General features: G+C 41.2%; 2 protein-coding genes across 2 annotated transcripts in view; one reads left to right on the top strand and one right to left on the bottom strand.

Moving 5' to 3' along the window:
• Positions 1 to 17,591, top strand: part of LOC127597714 (uncharacterized) — a 108,203-nt gene extending 90,612 nt beyond the window's left edge. The window contains exon 2 of the mRNA XM_052061007.1: positions 17,148 to 17,591. The gene's annotated coding sequence lies outside the window, so the exon portion shown is untranslated. The remainder of the gene's footprint in view (positions 1 to 17,147) is intronic.
• On the bottom strand, positions 807 to 13,014 carry map1lc3b (microtubule-associated protein 1 light chain 3 beta). The gene is made up of 4 exons (XM_052061103.1): positions 12,726 to 13,014; positions 5,525 to 5,580; positions 3,908 to 4,014; positions 807 to 2,927 (listed from the first exon to the last, which is right to left on the bottom strand). The coding sequence occupies exons 1-4, from the start codon at positions 12,763 to 12,765 to the stop codon at positions 2,750 to 2,752; spliced, it is 381 nt and encodes a 126-aa protein (XP_051917063.1). The 5' UTR covers positions 12,766 to 13,014; the 3' UTR covers positions 807 to 2,749.
• Positions 17,592 to 17,846: the final 255 nt, after the last annotated feature.

Genomic DNA, 17,846 nt, shown 5'->3' with positions numbered 1-17,846 from the left:
AAATTTCAATGAAGTTTGGACATTGTGTTAAACATAAATAAAAAATAGAATACAATGATTTGCAAATAATGTTAAACTTGTATTGAATGGACACTAGAAATACAAGACATTTAATGTTCAAATTGATATTAAATTTATTGTTTTTAGCAAATGCGGTAAAAAAAAAGGAAAAAAGTGAGAAGCACCTGTTTGGAACATTCCACAGGTGGACAGGCTAACTGAGAATAGGTCGGTGCTCTGATCGGGTTGAAAAAAAGCTGACCTGAATTGCGCAGTCAATCACAAGCAACGATGGAGCAAGTTTCGCCGCTTTGTGAACTGCACAAGAAAATAGTTGTTTTTTTTCTTGCTGCCATAAAATTCTTAGTTAACAATAAATTTGATCAGTTTGAACATTCGTCGTCTTCACAGTGCAGAGGTATCGGTAGCTCGGTGTGAGTGTGGGCGTGGACGGTTGTTCGTGTCGGTGTGCCTTGCGATTGGCTGCCGACCGGTTCAGGGTGTCCCCCGCATGCTGCCCGAAGACTGCTGGGATAGGGTCCAGCACCCCCCGCGACCGTCGTGAGGATGAAGCGGAAGATGAATGAATAAATGGACATCAAACTTCTCGTCTTTGTACAGTAGTTGTGTTCAATTAAGTAGAGGAAATACATTGTTGGATGTAGACTGAATATAATCATTTTGTATCTGTGTTGATTTAAATGAGGCAGCTAAGAATTGGTGAACAGAATAATTTGGGGGGATGGTCCACTCGCCATCGCAGTTGGGTATATGGACAAAAAGAATCAGACAAACATCACTTCAAATCTTGTCTCAAACTTTTATTAACAAAAGATCAACATGAACACAGAAATGGCTATTGCTCAGTGTGAATGCGTGTGAGATACGAAGGGGCTGGAAGACACACAAGCCGATGCTCACCCCTCTGCAACAAACACAGTGGCTTCGACTTGTCCAATAGCACAAACTGAAAACATTTGAGGAGAAAGACTTGTAAGACAAAAAAAAAGTTCAAAATGATAAAATACTGCGACATAAAAAGCAGTTGTACCTCAACATTTAAAAAAAAGCACTAAGGTCCATGTGCAGAGGATGTGCAACCCACAGGGCAGCCAGGGTGAAACCTTCCAACTGACAATAGTGTGTTGAATCGCAACAGCAGCGCCGTGAAATCAACCCGGTGGAGCAGAGCCAACTCACAGATGCAGCTATAGCCACAAAGGGACCTGTGTCACTCTTCGTTTCCCCTGCTAAAACTAATGACTGAAAGAACGAAATGCACTCATCCCTCAAGTTTCTCGACCAGACTTATTGTAGTGTGCAAAAGTCAACTTGTTAACTGCTCTGAATAGAACCGCTCATATTCTTTCGACATTGTGTTCAACGCAGTTCTCGAATTTTACATGAATGTTGAAATACTTGAAGCCGTACTGCATGGCAGGTAAACAAAAGTGGGAGGTCTATCGCACTTACCACACTTCTATCCATAGCAAAGACAGCATAGAAAGTGGATATAGCCTCTTGCGGAGTCCTCACTATGCCATTACTGTGACTGACCAGTTGCCAATGACAAAGTAGACACCTGCTAAAGAATCCTTTGCTTGATGGTAAATATGCCTCTGAATCTGACATTATTTACAAAATAAATCCACTGCTTGAATGTGAATTTAATTTCAAAAATGTCTATGGCCCCACGTGTCGAAACACGGGATTCTGCTTCGTATTACATTTGTGGAATTTGAATTAAGCATCAAAATCCACCCGTTTTTATCCACCTCAGACGACGGCCATTTTGCCACTTGCTGTTGACTTAAACGACATCGCATTTGCTCAGGTTTAACGACCAACCGGGGCTCACCTGTTTTCAGGTGACAGTCACGAGCTGAGCCACGGTTGGTTGTTACCTGAGCCCTGGGCACAGCGATGTGGTTTTCAGTCGACGGTGAGTGGCAGAATAGCAGCCCCGAGATGGATAAAAGTGAGCGGATTTTGCTGCTCCATTCATATTCCATAAATTCGCTATTAATGTGATTATCGTGTCTCGACTAGCACTGCCGCTTGAGAACATATTATTGAAGAGAAAATGTTTGTGCTGACTTCCCCTTTCAATAGTTGTATGCAATCCGGCATCTTTTTGCCACCAGTCGAGTCGTCCCTTCATGCTGCTTTAAGGCCCGCCTGCATCGGGCCCAGAGGCAACATCCAGTTCTTTCCCGGCATCTACTCAAGGCAATGCCTCAATGATTGTTTGTTGATTCTCCACGTAACTTGCACTCATCTCTATAAAGCTTCAAATCAACATTAGCTTTGTTCTCTTGCTACTGTAAATTAGATATATTTGAAAAAAGCAGTGAAGCCGCACCACTTTTTTGCAAAACCGCTAGTTGAAATGGACAGAAAGGTAAACAGGAGCCACAACACAGAAATAAATGCTACGTTGCCATGACAGCAGGCAGATTGAGATAAAGGGGACCCATAAAAGACTCGGGCTCTAACCGTGGTGCACCTTGTGTGGCACACAAACAAATTCTTCTCTCTTTGCAGTCAGATCCCACGAAACACTAGAGCTTATACCTGATGATTACATTTGATGGATCCTGTTTTAGTTGGTACAGTCACGACTAACGTGGTGAGAAGCATCATTACTTGAAAGAACATGGAAAGGAGAAAGAAAAAAAACAAACAAACCACAATCTACAATTGTCCAATCGCTGGCCAAGAGGAATAAGAGAGAAGTGAGGAAAGCCGATCACTGGGGAGTCGGGCCGGCGCCGAAGGTCTCCTGGGAGGCATACACCATATAGAGGAAGCCATCTTGGTCCCGCTCCCGCTCGTACACCTCCGAGATGGCGGCCGACACGGACACCATGCTGTGGCCGTTGACCAGCAGGAAGAAAGCCTGGTTGGAATTCAGCTGCAGGCGCCTCCTGATGGTCATGGCAAGATAATAATCAAATTGTCATTTCTTTTCTCTCAATATTGCAATTAAATATGCAATTTGGGGGGGGGGGATTCTCTTCCCATGTTTTTTTTTTTGACAAACACAAGCAACCGTATTTTCCACACTATAAGGCGCACCAAAAGCAATCCATTTTCTCAAAAGCCGACAGTGCGCCTTATAATCCCATGCGCCTTATATATGGACCAATATTCTGATTTCTTGGATGTAGTATTTTAAACGTTCTATAAATCGCTTTGTACCAGCTGCAGCGGCTGTGAAGGTTCCGTATAAATAAAACTGGAAACTTGCCTTTCGCGTAGCTCCATCTAGTTTATCCATAATGTAATCGCAGCCACTATTGTAGCTTCTATTCCATGCACCTTATAATGTGGTGCGCACTATATATGAAAACTGTTTTAAAATAGGCCATTCATTGAAGGTGCGCCTTCTACCCCAAAGGGCCTTACGGTGCGGAAAAAACGGTACTCGTCTGCACATACACTCAGCAAATAAATGTGTGGGTCCTTTAGGTTAGGCTGCCACGAAAATAAAGGCAAATGAACATGAATTATGATAAAAGAGTCCATTTCTCGACTTCAATTAGTTAGAAAAGTTACAAGAACTTTCTCTTGCAGTCTTTGAACAGTTAACTACCACAACTTTGTAATATTCTGCCAAAAAAGTGTGACATTGACATCGGCCATAATTTAAATAATGCAAACGAATCTGTCACTTGACCACTTCAAGTTTTCATGTTTCATGAAACAATGATAAATGTGGACTGCACTTCTTCAGCACTGCACCAAAATATAACTATTTATAAAAAAATTAAAGGCTACTGAGTGAACAAAGCAGTGCCCTCTCCCCCAAATAGCAGCCTTTGCAGTTTAAAAATGCAATTGTTAATCTGAACCCACTGTGAATTAAAATCAGAAAAGACAACCCGAAAAAAAAAAAACATCAAACCTGATAATCTTAATGAGTTCACTCATGTTGACGTGATCGGGCACTAAGAACTTTGTCTTGTCCAGGATGGGGAGCTGCTTTTCTCCTTTGTACCTCTCGATGATCACCTATGGGGCACACACACACACAGTGCTCGATGCAGTTTCATTCACGGACTATCACATGAAATAAATGCTGCCATCTGTTAAGCTCTGAACAAGAGCCCCGCTCATTGGCGATCTTGTGATTAATCCCCAGTAAATGGCGGTCCCAACGTATGAGACTTCTACATGGAAAAAAAGTCAGATCACGGCTGCAATGACAACACGCTTAGCCCAAAACGTAACCCTGGTTAGTGTTGTGGAAGAGGCAGGTTTCGAAAATCTCATGAAGATTTTTGACCCAAAGTATGATTTGCCAGGTTGCACCTTGGGGGCAGAAAAAGAGCTGCCTGGTTTGTACATTTTAGTCGAGGAAAAGGGTGGCCCGCTTGTTGCCATTTTATGCATCAATGGGTAGAATTTGAGAAAACAGAATATGATATCGTATATTCTAAAAATATTCAGACATTAGTTTTAGGCCATACTGTTCATAAACATTTTCTCCATTGGAATGAATTGAAATGCCATTAATCTGTTCCAGCCCCTAAAAAACAAACTAACATTTTCCCCCCCCACTTTCCTCGACGGGCAGCAAATTTTACTTATACATCAAATATTGTCTTGCAACACAATGCAAACAAAATGACCAAACAGCTTGTAACTTGAAAACTTGTAAATTGTGGCCCTTGAAAAAAATCCAAGGACTCTACGATTGTACTATAGTAGTTCGAGCAAGTGGGCGAGTGAAGGGTCATTTTGAAGAAACAGTCGTGTGGCGTTCTATACAAGCACGCTCACCACACCACAAACAGCCTCTATTGAGTTGTATGTCAGCATCTTTAATAAAACCAGAAACCATCTAAAAACCCTTTGTTTTCAAGTATACTAAGTCCAGTATGTACATAAAATATGTAGCGACTACAATAAATCAACAACCTCTAACACAATCAAAATTCTGTGTGTATATAGGAGAAGTTGGGGTTATGAGGTTCCTGATGCACGGGATTTCGAGGGCCAATGTGTCTCAGTCAGAAAATTCGGAACGCTGCCATGCGAATAAGATACGGGCCCCGCAGACACGTAACACCCCCGACTGACCCTTGCCGCGCACTGAATCCCTGCTGAATTACCACAGGCCTGCCGCGGCTCCAGTGGCAGGAAGAGGCTGCGCACCGCGCATTTGGTCCTTCTTCTGCACGGCAAACTAGGCATCAAAATTTAGCAGACATTTTAGAATATGAGCGATTCTGGGTGAGATGTTAGTCCTGGTTCCACCCAAGTCTCAATGCCCAACCCGACTCATTTGTCATGTCAAAGCCAAAGTGTGTGATCAGCTGCAAAGAGTTTTGTTCGAATAGAACTCTTAACTCACTCAGTACCAGCCAATTCTGGACCAAGACTGAGAAGACGTTTCGTCTTTGGGAGTGAATGAGTTAATCATCCTAAGTGCTCACTCGTGCTGTTTATGTGACTTAATTTCTGACATGAATTTGAACATGTTGGTTCGCTCAAAGCACACAAGTGAAGAAACCCTCACAGGTATCTTGTTAGGATGCTGCTCCCTTATCAGCCGGACATCTTCTACTCGCTGATCTGCAGGGGACACAAAAGCGCGCAGTGTCAGTAGGCAGGAATGAGCAGACACATTACACACTGCTTAAAATCAAAATGAGATTTAAAAAAAAAACTGTAGAGAGTTGAGACAATTATTCGAGATTCCGTGTGTGCCAGGCCAAAATGCTTATACCTGAACATCACCTTTTGCAATATGGATTGGATAGAGAAATCTATGGAGAAAATTTGTATCATGTTTAAAGTTTCCGTTAATTTGGGCATGTCTGGACATACTCAGCGCAGAGGTGTCGGCAGTTTGGGCGGAGGGCCTTTTCTTGAGTAATCACGTCAAAGCAAGAGGGGCGAAGGCTAGATTCAATCACAGAGTGGGAATAAACAAATTGCGAACAAAGAGTTGGTGAATACCAAAAGACATTTTGGGAACAGCTGTCGCGCCCAGGTGGACATTTGTCATCAGCAAAGTCAGTGACTTGTGTATTCGGGTAAATCAGATCACTACCGAGGGGCAGGACCGGGGGGTGCGGTATGCAAATCTCGGCGGCAGTGTCTTTCTTATATTTTGCAATAAAAGTTCGAACCGGCGGATAGGGAGCCGAGTGTGTGATCATCGGAGCAACTAAACCGCCGTTCGCTCTCAAAGATCCGCTCCCGCCGATATTGAAGACAATTTTCCTGTGTGCCGTGTCATTTCTTTAACTTGTACGAGAAAATCTCTTGAGAGAATTTAAGCATGCGATGTAAATTATAGCAATGTTTCCCCTGCCAAAAAAAATCCATTTGTTGCCAAACCCAACCCTTAATTTACGACTGTTTTACCACGTAACGTATTTTCCACACTATAAGGCGCACCTAAAAGCAGGACATTTTCTCAAAAGCCGACAGTGCCCCTTGTAATCCGGTGCGCCTTATATAGCGATCAATATTGTAATTTCTTAGATGTAGTATTTTAAACTTTCTGTAAAGCGCTTTGTTACAGCTGCAGTGTCTGTGAAAGCCCCATATAAATAAAGCTGTATTGTATTGCATTCCCTTTAGCGTAGTTCCATCTAGTTCAGAGGTGTCCAAAGTCGGTCCTCAAGGGCTGCTGTCCTGCCTGTTTTCCAGCTCTACCAGGAGCAAGAAGAGCTAAGATCGGTCCAAAAAAAAATCCAGCCCGACCCGACCCGGCCCGAGGGTATTTAAGCCGGCCCGATCACATAACTTGATTTGCAAACCCGAGCCCGAAGCAAACCCAAGATTTCATATTTTATTTGTGAAGACTGGGGAGGGGGCGGGTGATTTCTGATAACAAAGCCTGTCTTTTGTAACAAAATATAAGTTAAACAAGACTGTATAAACATTTACATTTATTTTATTTTTCTGTATCTGAAGAGGTTACATTAACCGACAATTTTCCATGGACAGGGAAAATTTAAGGCCGTCCGTCATTTTGACGGGTTGAAAATTGGGCCATAACCCGTAGCAGCAGTATTTCCTTAAGAATCTAGCGCGGCACTATAAGAGAGAAGCAGAGACAAAGACAAACAATGACGGGTGGATACTAAACAGAGACTGGAAGTAGTTCCTTAAATTGTCATTGCAAGAGTTTAGTACAGTACGTGTTGTGATGAGGCGACGTCTGTTTTATTTTGCGAAACACGGTCTCTCATGGCCAAAACTATTCACGGCCTCAAAACTAAAAAAAAAAAAAGTCAGCGAGAGAGAAAACCGACCCGATGACATTTTCACCCAACCGATTTCGGGCCCAGATTTTACCTCTGGGAGCAACACACCTGATTTAAATAATCAAATTGTTCTAATGCTGCTTCTGAGCTGGCTGATGAGCTGATCATCTGAATCAGGTGCACTGGAAAACAGTCCGCCATGATCGAGTCGAAGTCAAGTTTGAATAACAAAGGTCTGAGTCCAAGTCCACACGATCTCAATCAAAGTCAATAACCTAAGTACAGTTGAGATCAAGAGTAAAGCTTTTAAGACAGGAAAATAATATTTTGAAGACCGCAAAATTTGAGAAATTTCATTATGCTCAACAGTCTTCTTAGATGGAAGTCGCCGGGAAGACTATTTGTGGGCGATGTGCCCCATCGGACGCACAAAATGCTCTGCCAAGCGATGGTCCCTGACGTGGAGCATGATCATCTTCATCAGATGAACTCGTAACTCGGCGTGAGCTATGCAGGGCGCGTGCAGCACGCCATGTTTGCGCAGGCTGATGTTCGTTTCACGGGTGCTGCTTTCAATTACGTGACCGAAGCGTCATCTTCTCCTTCACACAAACACCATCTCCTTTGTTGTTGTGTTTTGAGGACGCGTTTATACCGAAAAAAAACCCCAATCTTTTTTAGTTGTTTCCTTTTCTCCATCGTTGCTAATGTTCCAATCCACTATCCACATACGCCCCTCCTCCACTCTACGCCCTTTCTACTACTTCTGCGGCGTAATCCTGGTGGATTTCTGCACCACTGCCACCCGATGGCCATTTTTTTGCTATTTAACATTGCCGTCAAGCCAAATCCTTTGGTGAGAAGTTGCATCGGGCTCTCTTGCACCCACCCCGATGAAAAACCGTGATTGACGTATTAATACGTCATGGGGAGGGAGTGGCTATACACTAATTGTCATATTTATACGTCAAAGGGTGTAAATGAGTTAAAAGAAAATTGGACAGTTAATTAGTCGTCCCCAGTGAGGCCAGTGGTTAACTTCAGGTCACCTGGCCATCGGGCCACCGTCAAGGTCGAACCCTATATAATATTAATCAAGGTATAGCACGGGTATCGAGCAAAAACTAAGCCCTAGAGGACATTGCATTTAATGAATTGCATTAAATGAATTGCTTTCAAGATCAAAATCTACTATGAATATTTTATCCATAATCAAGCTGTGCCACAGCATTTATTATATGTGAAGGCAGAAATTAATACTCATTTTCCAAAGAATTGAACTTGTATAGCTCATGCGTGGCATTATGTGTCCATACAGGAAAACAAAATCACTCCAAAAACATCTTAACACAATCTTAATTGATTTAATCTTAGCAGTGCCGAAATTCAACACAGTTGAACACAGAACATTGTTAATATAAGATAACCTTTATTTGTCCCACACTGGGGAAATTTGCATTTTTTTGCAATGCAATTTTTTTTCCATTTTTTATATTTTTTTATTCATTCATCCATTTTCCCAACCGCTTAATCCTCACTAGGGTCGCGGGGGCCGCTGGAGCCTATCCCAGCCATCTTCGGGCAGTAGGCGGGGGACACCCTGAACCGATTGCCAGCCAATCGCAGGGATTTTATTATTCATTAATTTATATTTTATATTTCATTAACTTTTTGCACAATTTGCAAAATGTTAAGGCCCTTGGTCCCGCAGTTTTGTGAACTTTGAACCTCCAACAATAAAATACAATACAATAACTACAAAAATATGATACAATACTCCAAACACTAATCCTATCTATCTGCCTTGTTGTTTGAAGCAGCGGCAATGCCATTTTTTGGGGGGCCGAATGACAACAAACATACTGATCACCTCAGAATCCTCAGCAGTGTCTAACAGAGTTCTGGTTCGAGAGGTGTGTATTTATTGGCACATTCAGAGTCTAGACTTCTGGTGATTTGAAGGCATCCACAGTTATGACAGTGAAATTGTCGTGTTCAAATCAAATTTTCACACTGAAACTGTGTTTATCTTACTGCGAAATGTGGGACAACATCCTGTGATAACAGCTTAATTAGGTTAAGTTCAGTGCGCAGGAATAGGGAAGCTCTGTGGTATGGTGTTTTGTCTCTCGTAACACATCTGAGTCATCACTTTTCAGTGGCCATTAAAGACGACAAGAAGGAAGCACTGGATCGGAGAGCTGGCACGTGCTTGTCTGAAGAAAGGTGGGGTGTGGTTGCATGACATTTCTTGTCTTCATAATAGTGTAAATTGTGATACTTCTCACTCCACACTTTAAAGCAAGGAACCACATTTGCTAACACAGTTCAGCAGAAATGGACACATTTCAGGTGTTTTGTCCCGACCAAAAGGGGCCGTTTTTGTCATCCGCTGTCTGTGGCCCATGGGCTTTGTACAAACCAAATTCCACTGAAGTTCGTGTTGTGTCAAACGTAAATAAAAACAGCAGGGATGTCACAATCATGCTTTTTTTTTTTTACACCCGAGTCAGAGTCTTTAGGTTTATGTATCTGCCAATATCAAGTTCCAATCCAATACTTTGGCAATACATTAAGGGTTGTGGATGAGTTTTTCTTCTCAAATTAATATAGATATATACATACATCATTGTGTGCATGTAATATCTATGTCCAATGGTACCTCTACTTACGAAATTAATATGTTCTGGAAGAAATTTCTAAACTAGAACATTTTGTAAGTAGAGATGCATTTTCCATGTACAGTAAATGCCCTAATCCGTTCCAGGCCCCCCAAAATTCAGCGATAAATGTTTTCTACAGCATCAAAAAAAATCAAAATACAGTATGTTACAATTAAGATTATTGCACAATAAATGAGAGTTGTGTGTAATGTAAAAACAAAGACTAGAGTAAAGAATAAAAATTATGGTCATTTAACTTTTAACTTTGTCTTCATGGGTTTATTTTTGCCCTCTTTAGTTCATGTTCTCTCTCAGAAGTGTTTTTTTGCCAGGCGTTTTGTAAAGAACTGATGCAAGGAGCTTTTATCAGCTTTTAACAACTCTTTCAAAATGTCCAAGGCAAACATCAGCATACTGAGCGATCGTCTGACTAGTGAACACTTTTCCTGGGTGATGCACATTTACGTAAAACTACTCAGGGCCCGAGGAACGAATGAGGAGGACACTGCATAGACGAAATATCTATCTATCTACAAACAGACATATACAGTTGAAGTCCCTCTTAGGCAATGGATGATGATGCTCGGTAATAGCCAATGCCAGAGCAGCTCTAAGTATGTTGCGTTCAGGAAACTCTGAGCTGCAAGTAGCAGTCCAGACTGTATTTTTACCTGTCGTATCTTGAAATTTCTTTTGTAACAAGAGGCAATATTTTCCTGTTGAGGCATTTCGTAACTTGAAAATTTCAAATGAAGAGACGTTCATAAGTAGAGGTACCACTGTATATTATATGGACCATTTCACCACATCAATGCCAATTGCTTCACAGTTCAATATTTTTTATTTTATGCACTAAATCTGATGATACTGATTCACATATTGAACATTTCAGCGTGCATTTGGTTCATCTGAGAACTTGTTTTATCATGTCATTTATATTTTTGTACTGAAACTCTTATTTGTTTTTGAGCATAAAGCTAGCAAGCTAGCAAATAAGGTTATAAAGCCATGACATTTACACTAACTGAATGTTAACTTTAAACACATTACATATAAATGTGCAGATACATTTTTCACACTTGGTGACTTACTTTGCTTGTAATGCATTTATTATGTCCACCAAATAATAAATGGTTTCTCAGTGTGGGTTTTTGTGTTTTAAAGAAGGCCATCTGCGCCAAACTTCTATTACTTTACGATTCATTTTCTGATGTAATTGAGCTAAGGAATTGATCGTCAATAAGGAACCGATTCTACGACCTAATGTAAAATTAAACCAAAAGATTCCCTTTTTTTTAAGTCCAACATCAACAGTTTGAACAATCAAACTAATATGCTATGAAAACCGTACCAGTGGCATTTGATTTTGCTTCATTTCCATCTAACGTGTCCGCCAGTAGGGCCTTTTTAATGCTGATTGAAGTTGTTTGTGCCGCACTAATTATTATTATAATTTTTTTTTAATCTGTTTTGCCTTGTTTTCATCGATAAGGAAAGGGAGCACAATCGAAGGTATCACCTGTGATATGCAGGGAATAGGGGCAGAGTCCTCCCACAAAGCTAGTTATTGTAAACCTCTAGGTTTACGATTGCTGATGGATACCAGAAGATAGTCGTGAAGCACTACATTTGTGCAAATTACACTCCTCACCTCATTTGCAGATTGTCCCTCAAGTTTTGTATTATTTTCACTACAAGATGGCGCCACGAGAGTGGCTGCCTTTCCAGCAGCTCCTATATTTTGTTCTTCTACTTCCTTTCATAACTTTGGTGCTGTGAATTGGAATTTTCCATTGTGAGACTAATAAAGGTTTTCTTATCTTATCTGAAGTTCCTCTAAGTCACTGAAACACAGTTCCTTAATACCAAGATAACAAAGGGATACTTACCGCAAATATGTGCAGGTTCACTGTGCCAGAATTAAAGTGTAATTTGAAATTTTGACAACAATAAATAGCATTGCAGTGTGAGTGCGAATGGTTGTTTGTTTCTGTGTGCCCTGCAATTGGCTGGCAACCGATTCAGGGTCTCCCCCGCCTACTGCCCGAAGACAGCTGGGATAGGCTCCAGCACCACCCGCGACCCTAGTGAGGATCAAGCGGCTCGGAAGATGAATGAATGAATGAATACAAGTGCTGGAGCAGAAATAGAAGCTGGAGATAGTTGTGAAGGTGTAATAAACAGCTTTGAGAAAGTGGTACACGGGACGACCACGTTGTTGACTATGGTGCCCATGTTGCTGCTCGAATCGCCTCACGTGCTTTCCTTGCCTAAACGAGGACAAATAAACGTGACTCTCAACCGGAAGTCGGTTGTATTACCATCAAAGCGATTTAAGTGAACAGTACTGTCAAGTTCGAACAACACACTTGCGAAACCTATACTGCAGGATCCATGGCGTGCAAATAAAAACGGGAACTTTGAGCAAGTGTTGCATGTATTTTTGTCGGACACTTCTTGCTCCTCCTGAAAGCGTCCCATCCCCCAATCCTGCAGCTCAACTCCTGTGCCCTCTTTCGACACCACTTGTTTTCTTTCCACCGCCTCACAAAAACAGACAGGGTAGAAAACCACCACGGTCAGACACGGAATTACATACAGAAGCCTTTTTGTGTTTTACACAACAAGTAACAAGACAGTGAGGCCCTCCAGTCAACAAACCTCCATCTGCCCCTACTTGTGTTTGGCGCAGTTTGACTCTGAAGTGTCCGAAATAAAAGCTCAACTTGCAGCATTTTGCTTTTCTTACACACCAGACAGGGCAACAAATATACACAACATACAGAAAAAGTGGTACTGTGGAAAAAGATGTGGGGGAGGGGGGGGAAATACCTACCGAATGTTCTTCTTTGTTTGAAGGATTTTTCTGAAGGCATAATGCGTCAAAGTCGTCGTCCCAGTCGGCAACGGAGGTAAATGGCGGTGTTAGCACACAAAAGGGCCGCTGTTGACGACACGGTCCGTGACAAGCGACGCGTGGAGATATGCTGTAATGGCAGTGAGGAGCTGTTGACGTTACCCGATGCGTTTCGACGTGGTCGCTCCCTACCTCTGTGTTTTTATCATGACGAGCACACCAAAGCAAGCAAAACAAACCCGTCAGCTGACTCGTGACGTCACGCAACACTCTCCGTTTCCAACATCTCAACTTCTCCTATATGGAGCAATACAACAGTGCTGTATGGCACGCGCGTTTATTTTCTTTGATTGGTAATATAACAGTTAATGTCAAATCAGCTGTTCGTCACCTTGACCCACTTTCTCCTTTAAATGCTCATTCTAATGCTACGAAAAAAATTGGAGGGCCCAGGGTTTTTTTTTGTTTGTTTTGTTTTGTGTGTTATCTTTTAAAGCATTTGGCCTACTTTACCAGTAAATAAACATTGTTCATTCGTAATTTTTTTTATTATGACAGCAGTGCATTATTTGCGTTCAGAAATATGTGTTGATGTGCAGACTTAGTCACCACTTGAAGTCCCCAGCTATCTTTTCCATTCATTTGTGCTAAGGTACCTGTATTCGGCTCCAGTAAATTCTTCCATCTATCCATTTTCAAAACTTACAGTGAATTTACACTATCCCAGCTGAATTCAGGCCGAAGGCAGACAAACTCTGAACTTGTCTCTAGTCAGTCACAGGGCACATATAGTGTACTGGACAAGCAAATATTCACACCCACATCATCCACACTGTCACTGAGTGGGAAGCCCTTGGAGACTTTTTGTGATTAAGGGCTATATAAATAAATGTGACCTGACTTGACATAATGGAGTAGTATGGCATCAATTGAAACAGTTAAAAGCTTGAAAACAAGTATGAAAAAAATCAAGGTTTACCATATTTGAGATGTTTTACTGAAGGTCAAAATGGATTTCTATTTTAGCTTCATATTTTTATATCTGGGCGGCCTGGTAGTCCAGTGGTTAGCACGTCGGCTTCACAGTGCAGAGGTACCGGGTTCGATTCCAGCTCCGGCCTCCCTGTGTGGAGTTTGCATGTTCTCCCCGGGCCTGCGTGGGTTTTCTCCGGGTGCTGCGGTTTCCTCCCACATTCCAAAAACATGCGTGGCAGGCTGATTGAACACTCTAAATTGTCCCTAGGTGTGAGTGTGAGTGCGAATGGTTGTTCGTTTCTGTGTGCCCTGCAATTGGCTGGCAACCGATTCAGGGTGTCCCCCGCCTACTGCCTGAAGACAGCTGGGATAGGCTCCAGCACCCCCCGCGACCCTAGTGAGGATCAAGCGGCTCGGAAGATGAATTTTTATATCTGATTCTCGAGAAGTAGTACATCATCAATCATGAGCCTCACTGCATATCAATGATAACAGTGTGTTCTTATCAATATCAGAGAAATGAAAGAAAATGACAACAAAGAATAACTTCACATTTTTTAGTCTCTCGAGCTTTCTTTTCCACACACGCACACACACACACCACACACACATTAAAAATAAAAAAAATCCTCGTCTCACCCCTCGGGTGGTGTCTGTCCCTCATTCGGCTCGGGTGGTCTACCAGAGGCCAGGAAGCTTGAGGGTTCTGCGCAGTATCCTTGCTGTTCCCAGCACTGCACATTTCTGGATTGAGATGTCCGATGTTGTTCCCGGGATCTGTTGCAACCACTCATCTAGTTTGGGGGTCACTGCCCCGAGTGCTCCGACCACCACAGGCACGACTGTCACCTTTACCTTCCAGGCTCTCTCCAGCTTCTCTCTGAGCCCTTGGTATTTCTCGAGTTTCTCGTGTTCCTTCTTTTTGATGTTTCCATCACTTGGGACCGCTACATCCACGACAATGGCTTTCCTCTGCCCTTTATCTATGATCACGATATCTGGTTGGTTCGCCATTACCAACTTGTCAGTCTGGATCTGGAAGTCCCACAGGATCTTCGCTCTGTCATTCTCCACCAACTTCGGAGGAGTTTCCCATTTTGACCTTGGGGTTTCCAGTCCATACTCCGCACAGATGTTTCGGTAGACTATGTCAGCCACCTGGTTATGGCGTTCCATGTAGTCTTTCTGTGTTGTAGGGGAGTGGCCTTCTCTCCTCCGCGTGTTCGTTGATTTCCAATGATGAGGATGTTGGTTGTCCAAATACAGGCTGGAGTCAATGAACAGTACCTTCAAAGGGTTTATTTGCAGAATATTCTGGACACCAATGATTTACAGACAATGGCTGCTGGCTCACGAGTGTGTAGGAGGAAGGGATTCACAACGTATTTATTACATCGGAAGGGTGGTTAAAGAGACTATGGTGTGAGCTCGACACTTTGGGTCTTGTCTGGTGTGGTATATCTGGGCCTCGATGGCTCTGGTGCTCAAGGCCTGCTCATGAGCAGCCAGGATGAGTGCCTCTGTGCTGTCCTTCAGGCCAGCCCTCTCTAGCCACTGATAGGACTTCTTGAGATCGGCCACTTCCGTTATGGTCCGGTGGTACATCCCGTGTAGGGGCTTGTCCTCCCACGATGGTCCCTCTTCCAGCGCCTCATCTTCTGTTCCCCATTGTCTGAGACATTCTCTGAGTACGTCATCCGTTGGAGCCTTCTCCTTGATGTATTCATGGAGCTTGGATGTTTCATCCTGGACAGTGGCTCTCACACTCACTACTCCCCGGCCTCAGATGCCACATTTGATGGACACTTAGATAAGTGGCTTGCCATTGGCTTCAAGTGTGGTTTTTTACATCCTCATCGAGGATATATATATATATATATATATATATATATATATATATATATATATATATATATATATATATACACCAACTACGGGAACCAACGACGGCCGTGAGGGAGCCATCGACGACCGTGTGGGAACGGGAAATTCACATCCCAAAAACATGAACTTCCAACCCTTTGAAGATATTGACTATAAGCCATTCGATCCCGAGAACAATTTGGACCCAGACAATAACTTCTTCAACAACAAACAAAGGGTAACAAACTCTGACTATTACCTGGATGAACAATTCAACACTAATATAAAATTGGAAAATGCACTTTCGGTAATACACTTAAACAGTAGAAGTCTCTATAAAAACTTCACAAAAATTAAAGAATACCTGACTAAATTCAATAAATTTAAAGTAATTACCATATCAGAAACTTGGCTTGATGAAGATAAAACAACTGAAATGGAAATAGAAGGTTATGAAATGTTTGCAACTAATAGAGAAAACAAAAAAGGAGGGGGGGTTGCAATATATGTAGACAAAGCACTTAAATGCAGTAAAATCGAGAGATTGACAAACACAATAGAAAACCTAATGGAATGTCTAACCATTGAAATACACAATAAAAAGGCATCAAATATCATCATAAGTTGCATCTATAGGACACCAGGAACATGTATTGACATTGTATAAAAAACTAACAGATATGCTCAGTTACTACAACGATAAGAAAACACGAGTAATATGTGGTGACTTTAACATTGACTTATTAAACCCAAATAGACACAAAAAAACAACTGACTTCATAAATACTATGTACAGCAACAGCTTTTTCCCAGTAATCCTGAAACCTAGCAGAATAACAGTTGACACGGCCACATTAATAGATGACATATTTATAAATAAGATTGATCATAAAATGGAAAGTGGACTTCTCATTAATGACATAAGTGACCACCTGCCTGTTTTTGCAGTTTTTCATAATTATTTCGATAGAAAAGCTAAATCAACAACTCGTATAACAGAAATAACACTAAGAACCCAACGTTCAATCGATGCCTTTAAGCAAGACCTAGAAAAACAAAACTGGACCGAGGTCTACTCAAACGAAGACCCAAATACAGCGTTTGAAGTATTTCAGTCTACCATAATCTCCTTATATGATAATATATATATACAAAAAGTATAAAGACCCAAGTAAGCCATGGATAACGAAAGGCATAGAAAACGCATGTAAAAAGAAAAACAATTTATATAAATTGTTTTTAAAATTCAGAACTGAAGAAGCAGAAAAAAATATAAGACCTATAAAAATAAACTAGTAAATATTATAAGAACCAGTAAAAGAGATCATTATCATGCACTATTAGAGCAGAATGAAGGTAACACACAAGAAATATGGAAAATACTTAACCAAGTAATCAGAAATAGTCCTAAAATAATGGATTATCCAGAGTATTTTATCAAAGGCAAAAATACTATTTTGGAAAAAACTGCAGAAATAGCAACTGAATTTAATGAGTATTTTGTCAACATCGGCAGTAACCTAGCAAAATAAATTCCTGATCCAACAAACCTGTTTGAAATAGATAGATACGTAGAAAAAAACTCCTCCACGATGTTCCTTACTGCTGTAAAACAAGAAGTATCAAATATTATAAAAACTTAAAAAAATAAAAAGTCAACTGATTGCTTTAATATTGATATGACAATAATCAAGCAGATTATAGAATATGTAGTGCGACCTTTCACACACATATGCAACCTGTCATTCAAAGCTGGTATCTTTCCATCAAAAATGAAAATTGCTAAAGTTATTCCAATTTATAAAAGTGGAGAAAGACATTTGTTTACGAATTACAGACCAATATCACTACTACCACAATTTTCAAAAATATTAGGAAAACTATTTTCTTGCAGACTTGATAGCTTTATACAAAAGCATGCGCTGTTAAGTGAGAATCAATATGGCTTCAGGGAAAAACGGACCACCTCAATGGCAGTTACGGAGTTTGTGGAAGCAATAGCCACTAATATAGACAACAAAGAATTTACCGGTACTGTTGGGGTTTTCCTAGATCTAAAAAAAGCTTTTGACACAATAGATCACAGTATATTATTGAAAAAACTAGAAAGATATGGCATTAGAGGTGTAGCTTATAAATGGATAAAAAGTTATTTAGAAAACAGATATCAGTACGTGCAACTCAACAATAAAAAAACGAATCAACTGAAAATCACTCACGGAGTACCTCAGGGGTCAGTGCTTGGTCCAAAACTATTCATCT

The sequence above is a fragment of the Hippocampus zosterae genome, chromosome 3 (genome assembly GCF_025434085.1).
Source record: "Hippocampus zosterae strain Florida chromosome 3, ASM2543408v3, whole genome shotgun sequence".
NCBI lineage: Eukaryota > Metazoa > Chordata > Actinopteri > Syngnathiformes > Syngnathidae > Hippocampus > Hippocampus zosterae.
This window is presented reverse-complemented; position numbering and strand designations above follow the sequence as displayed.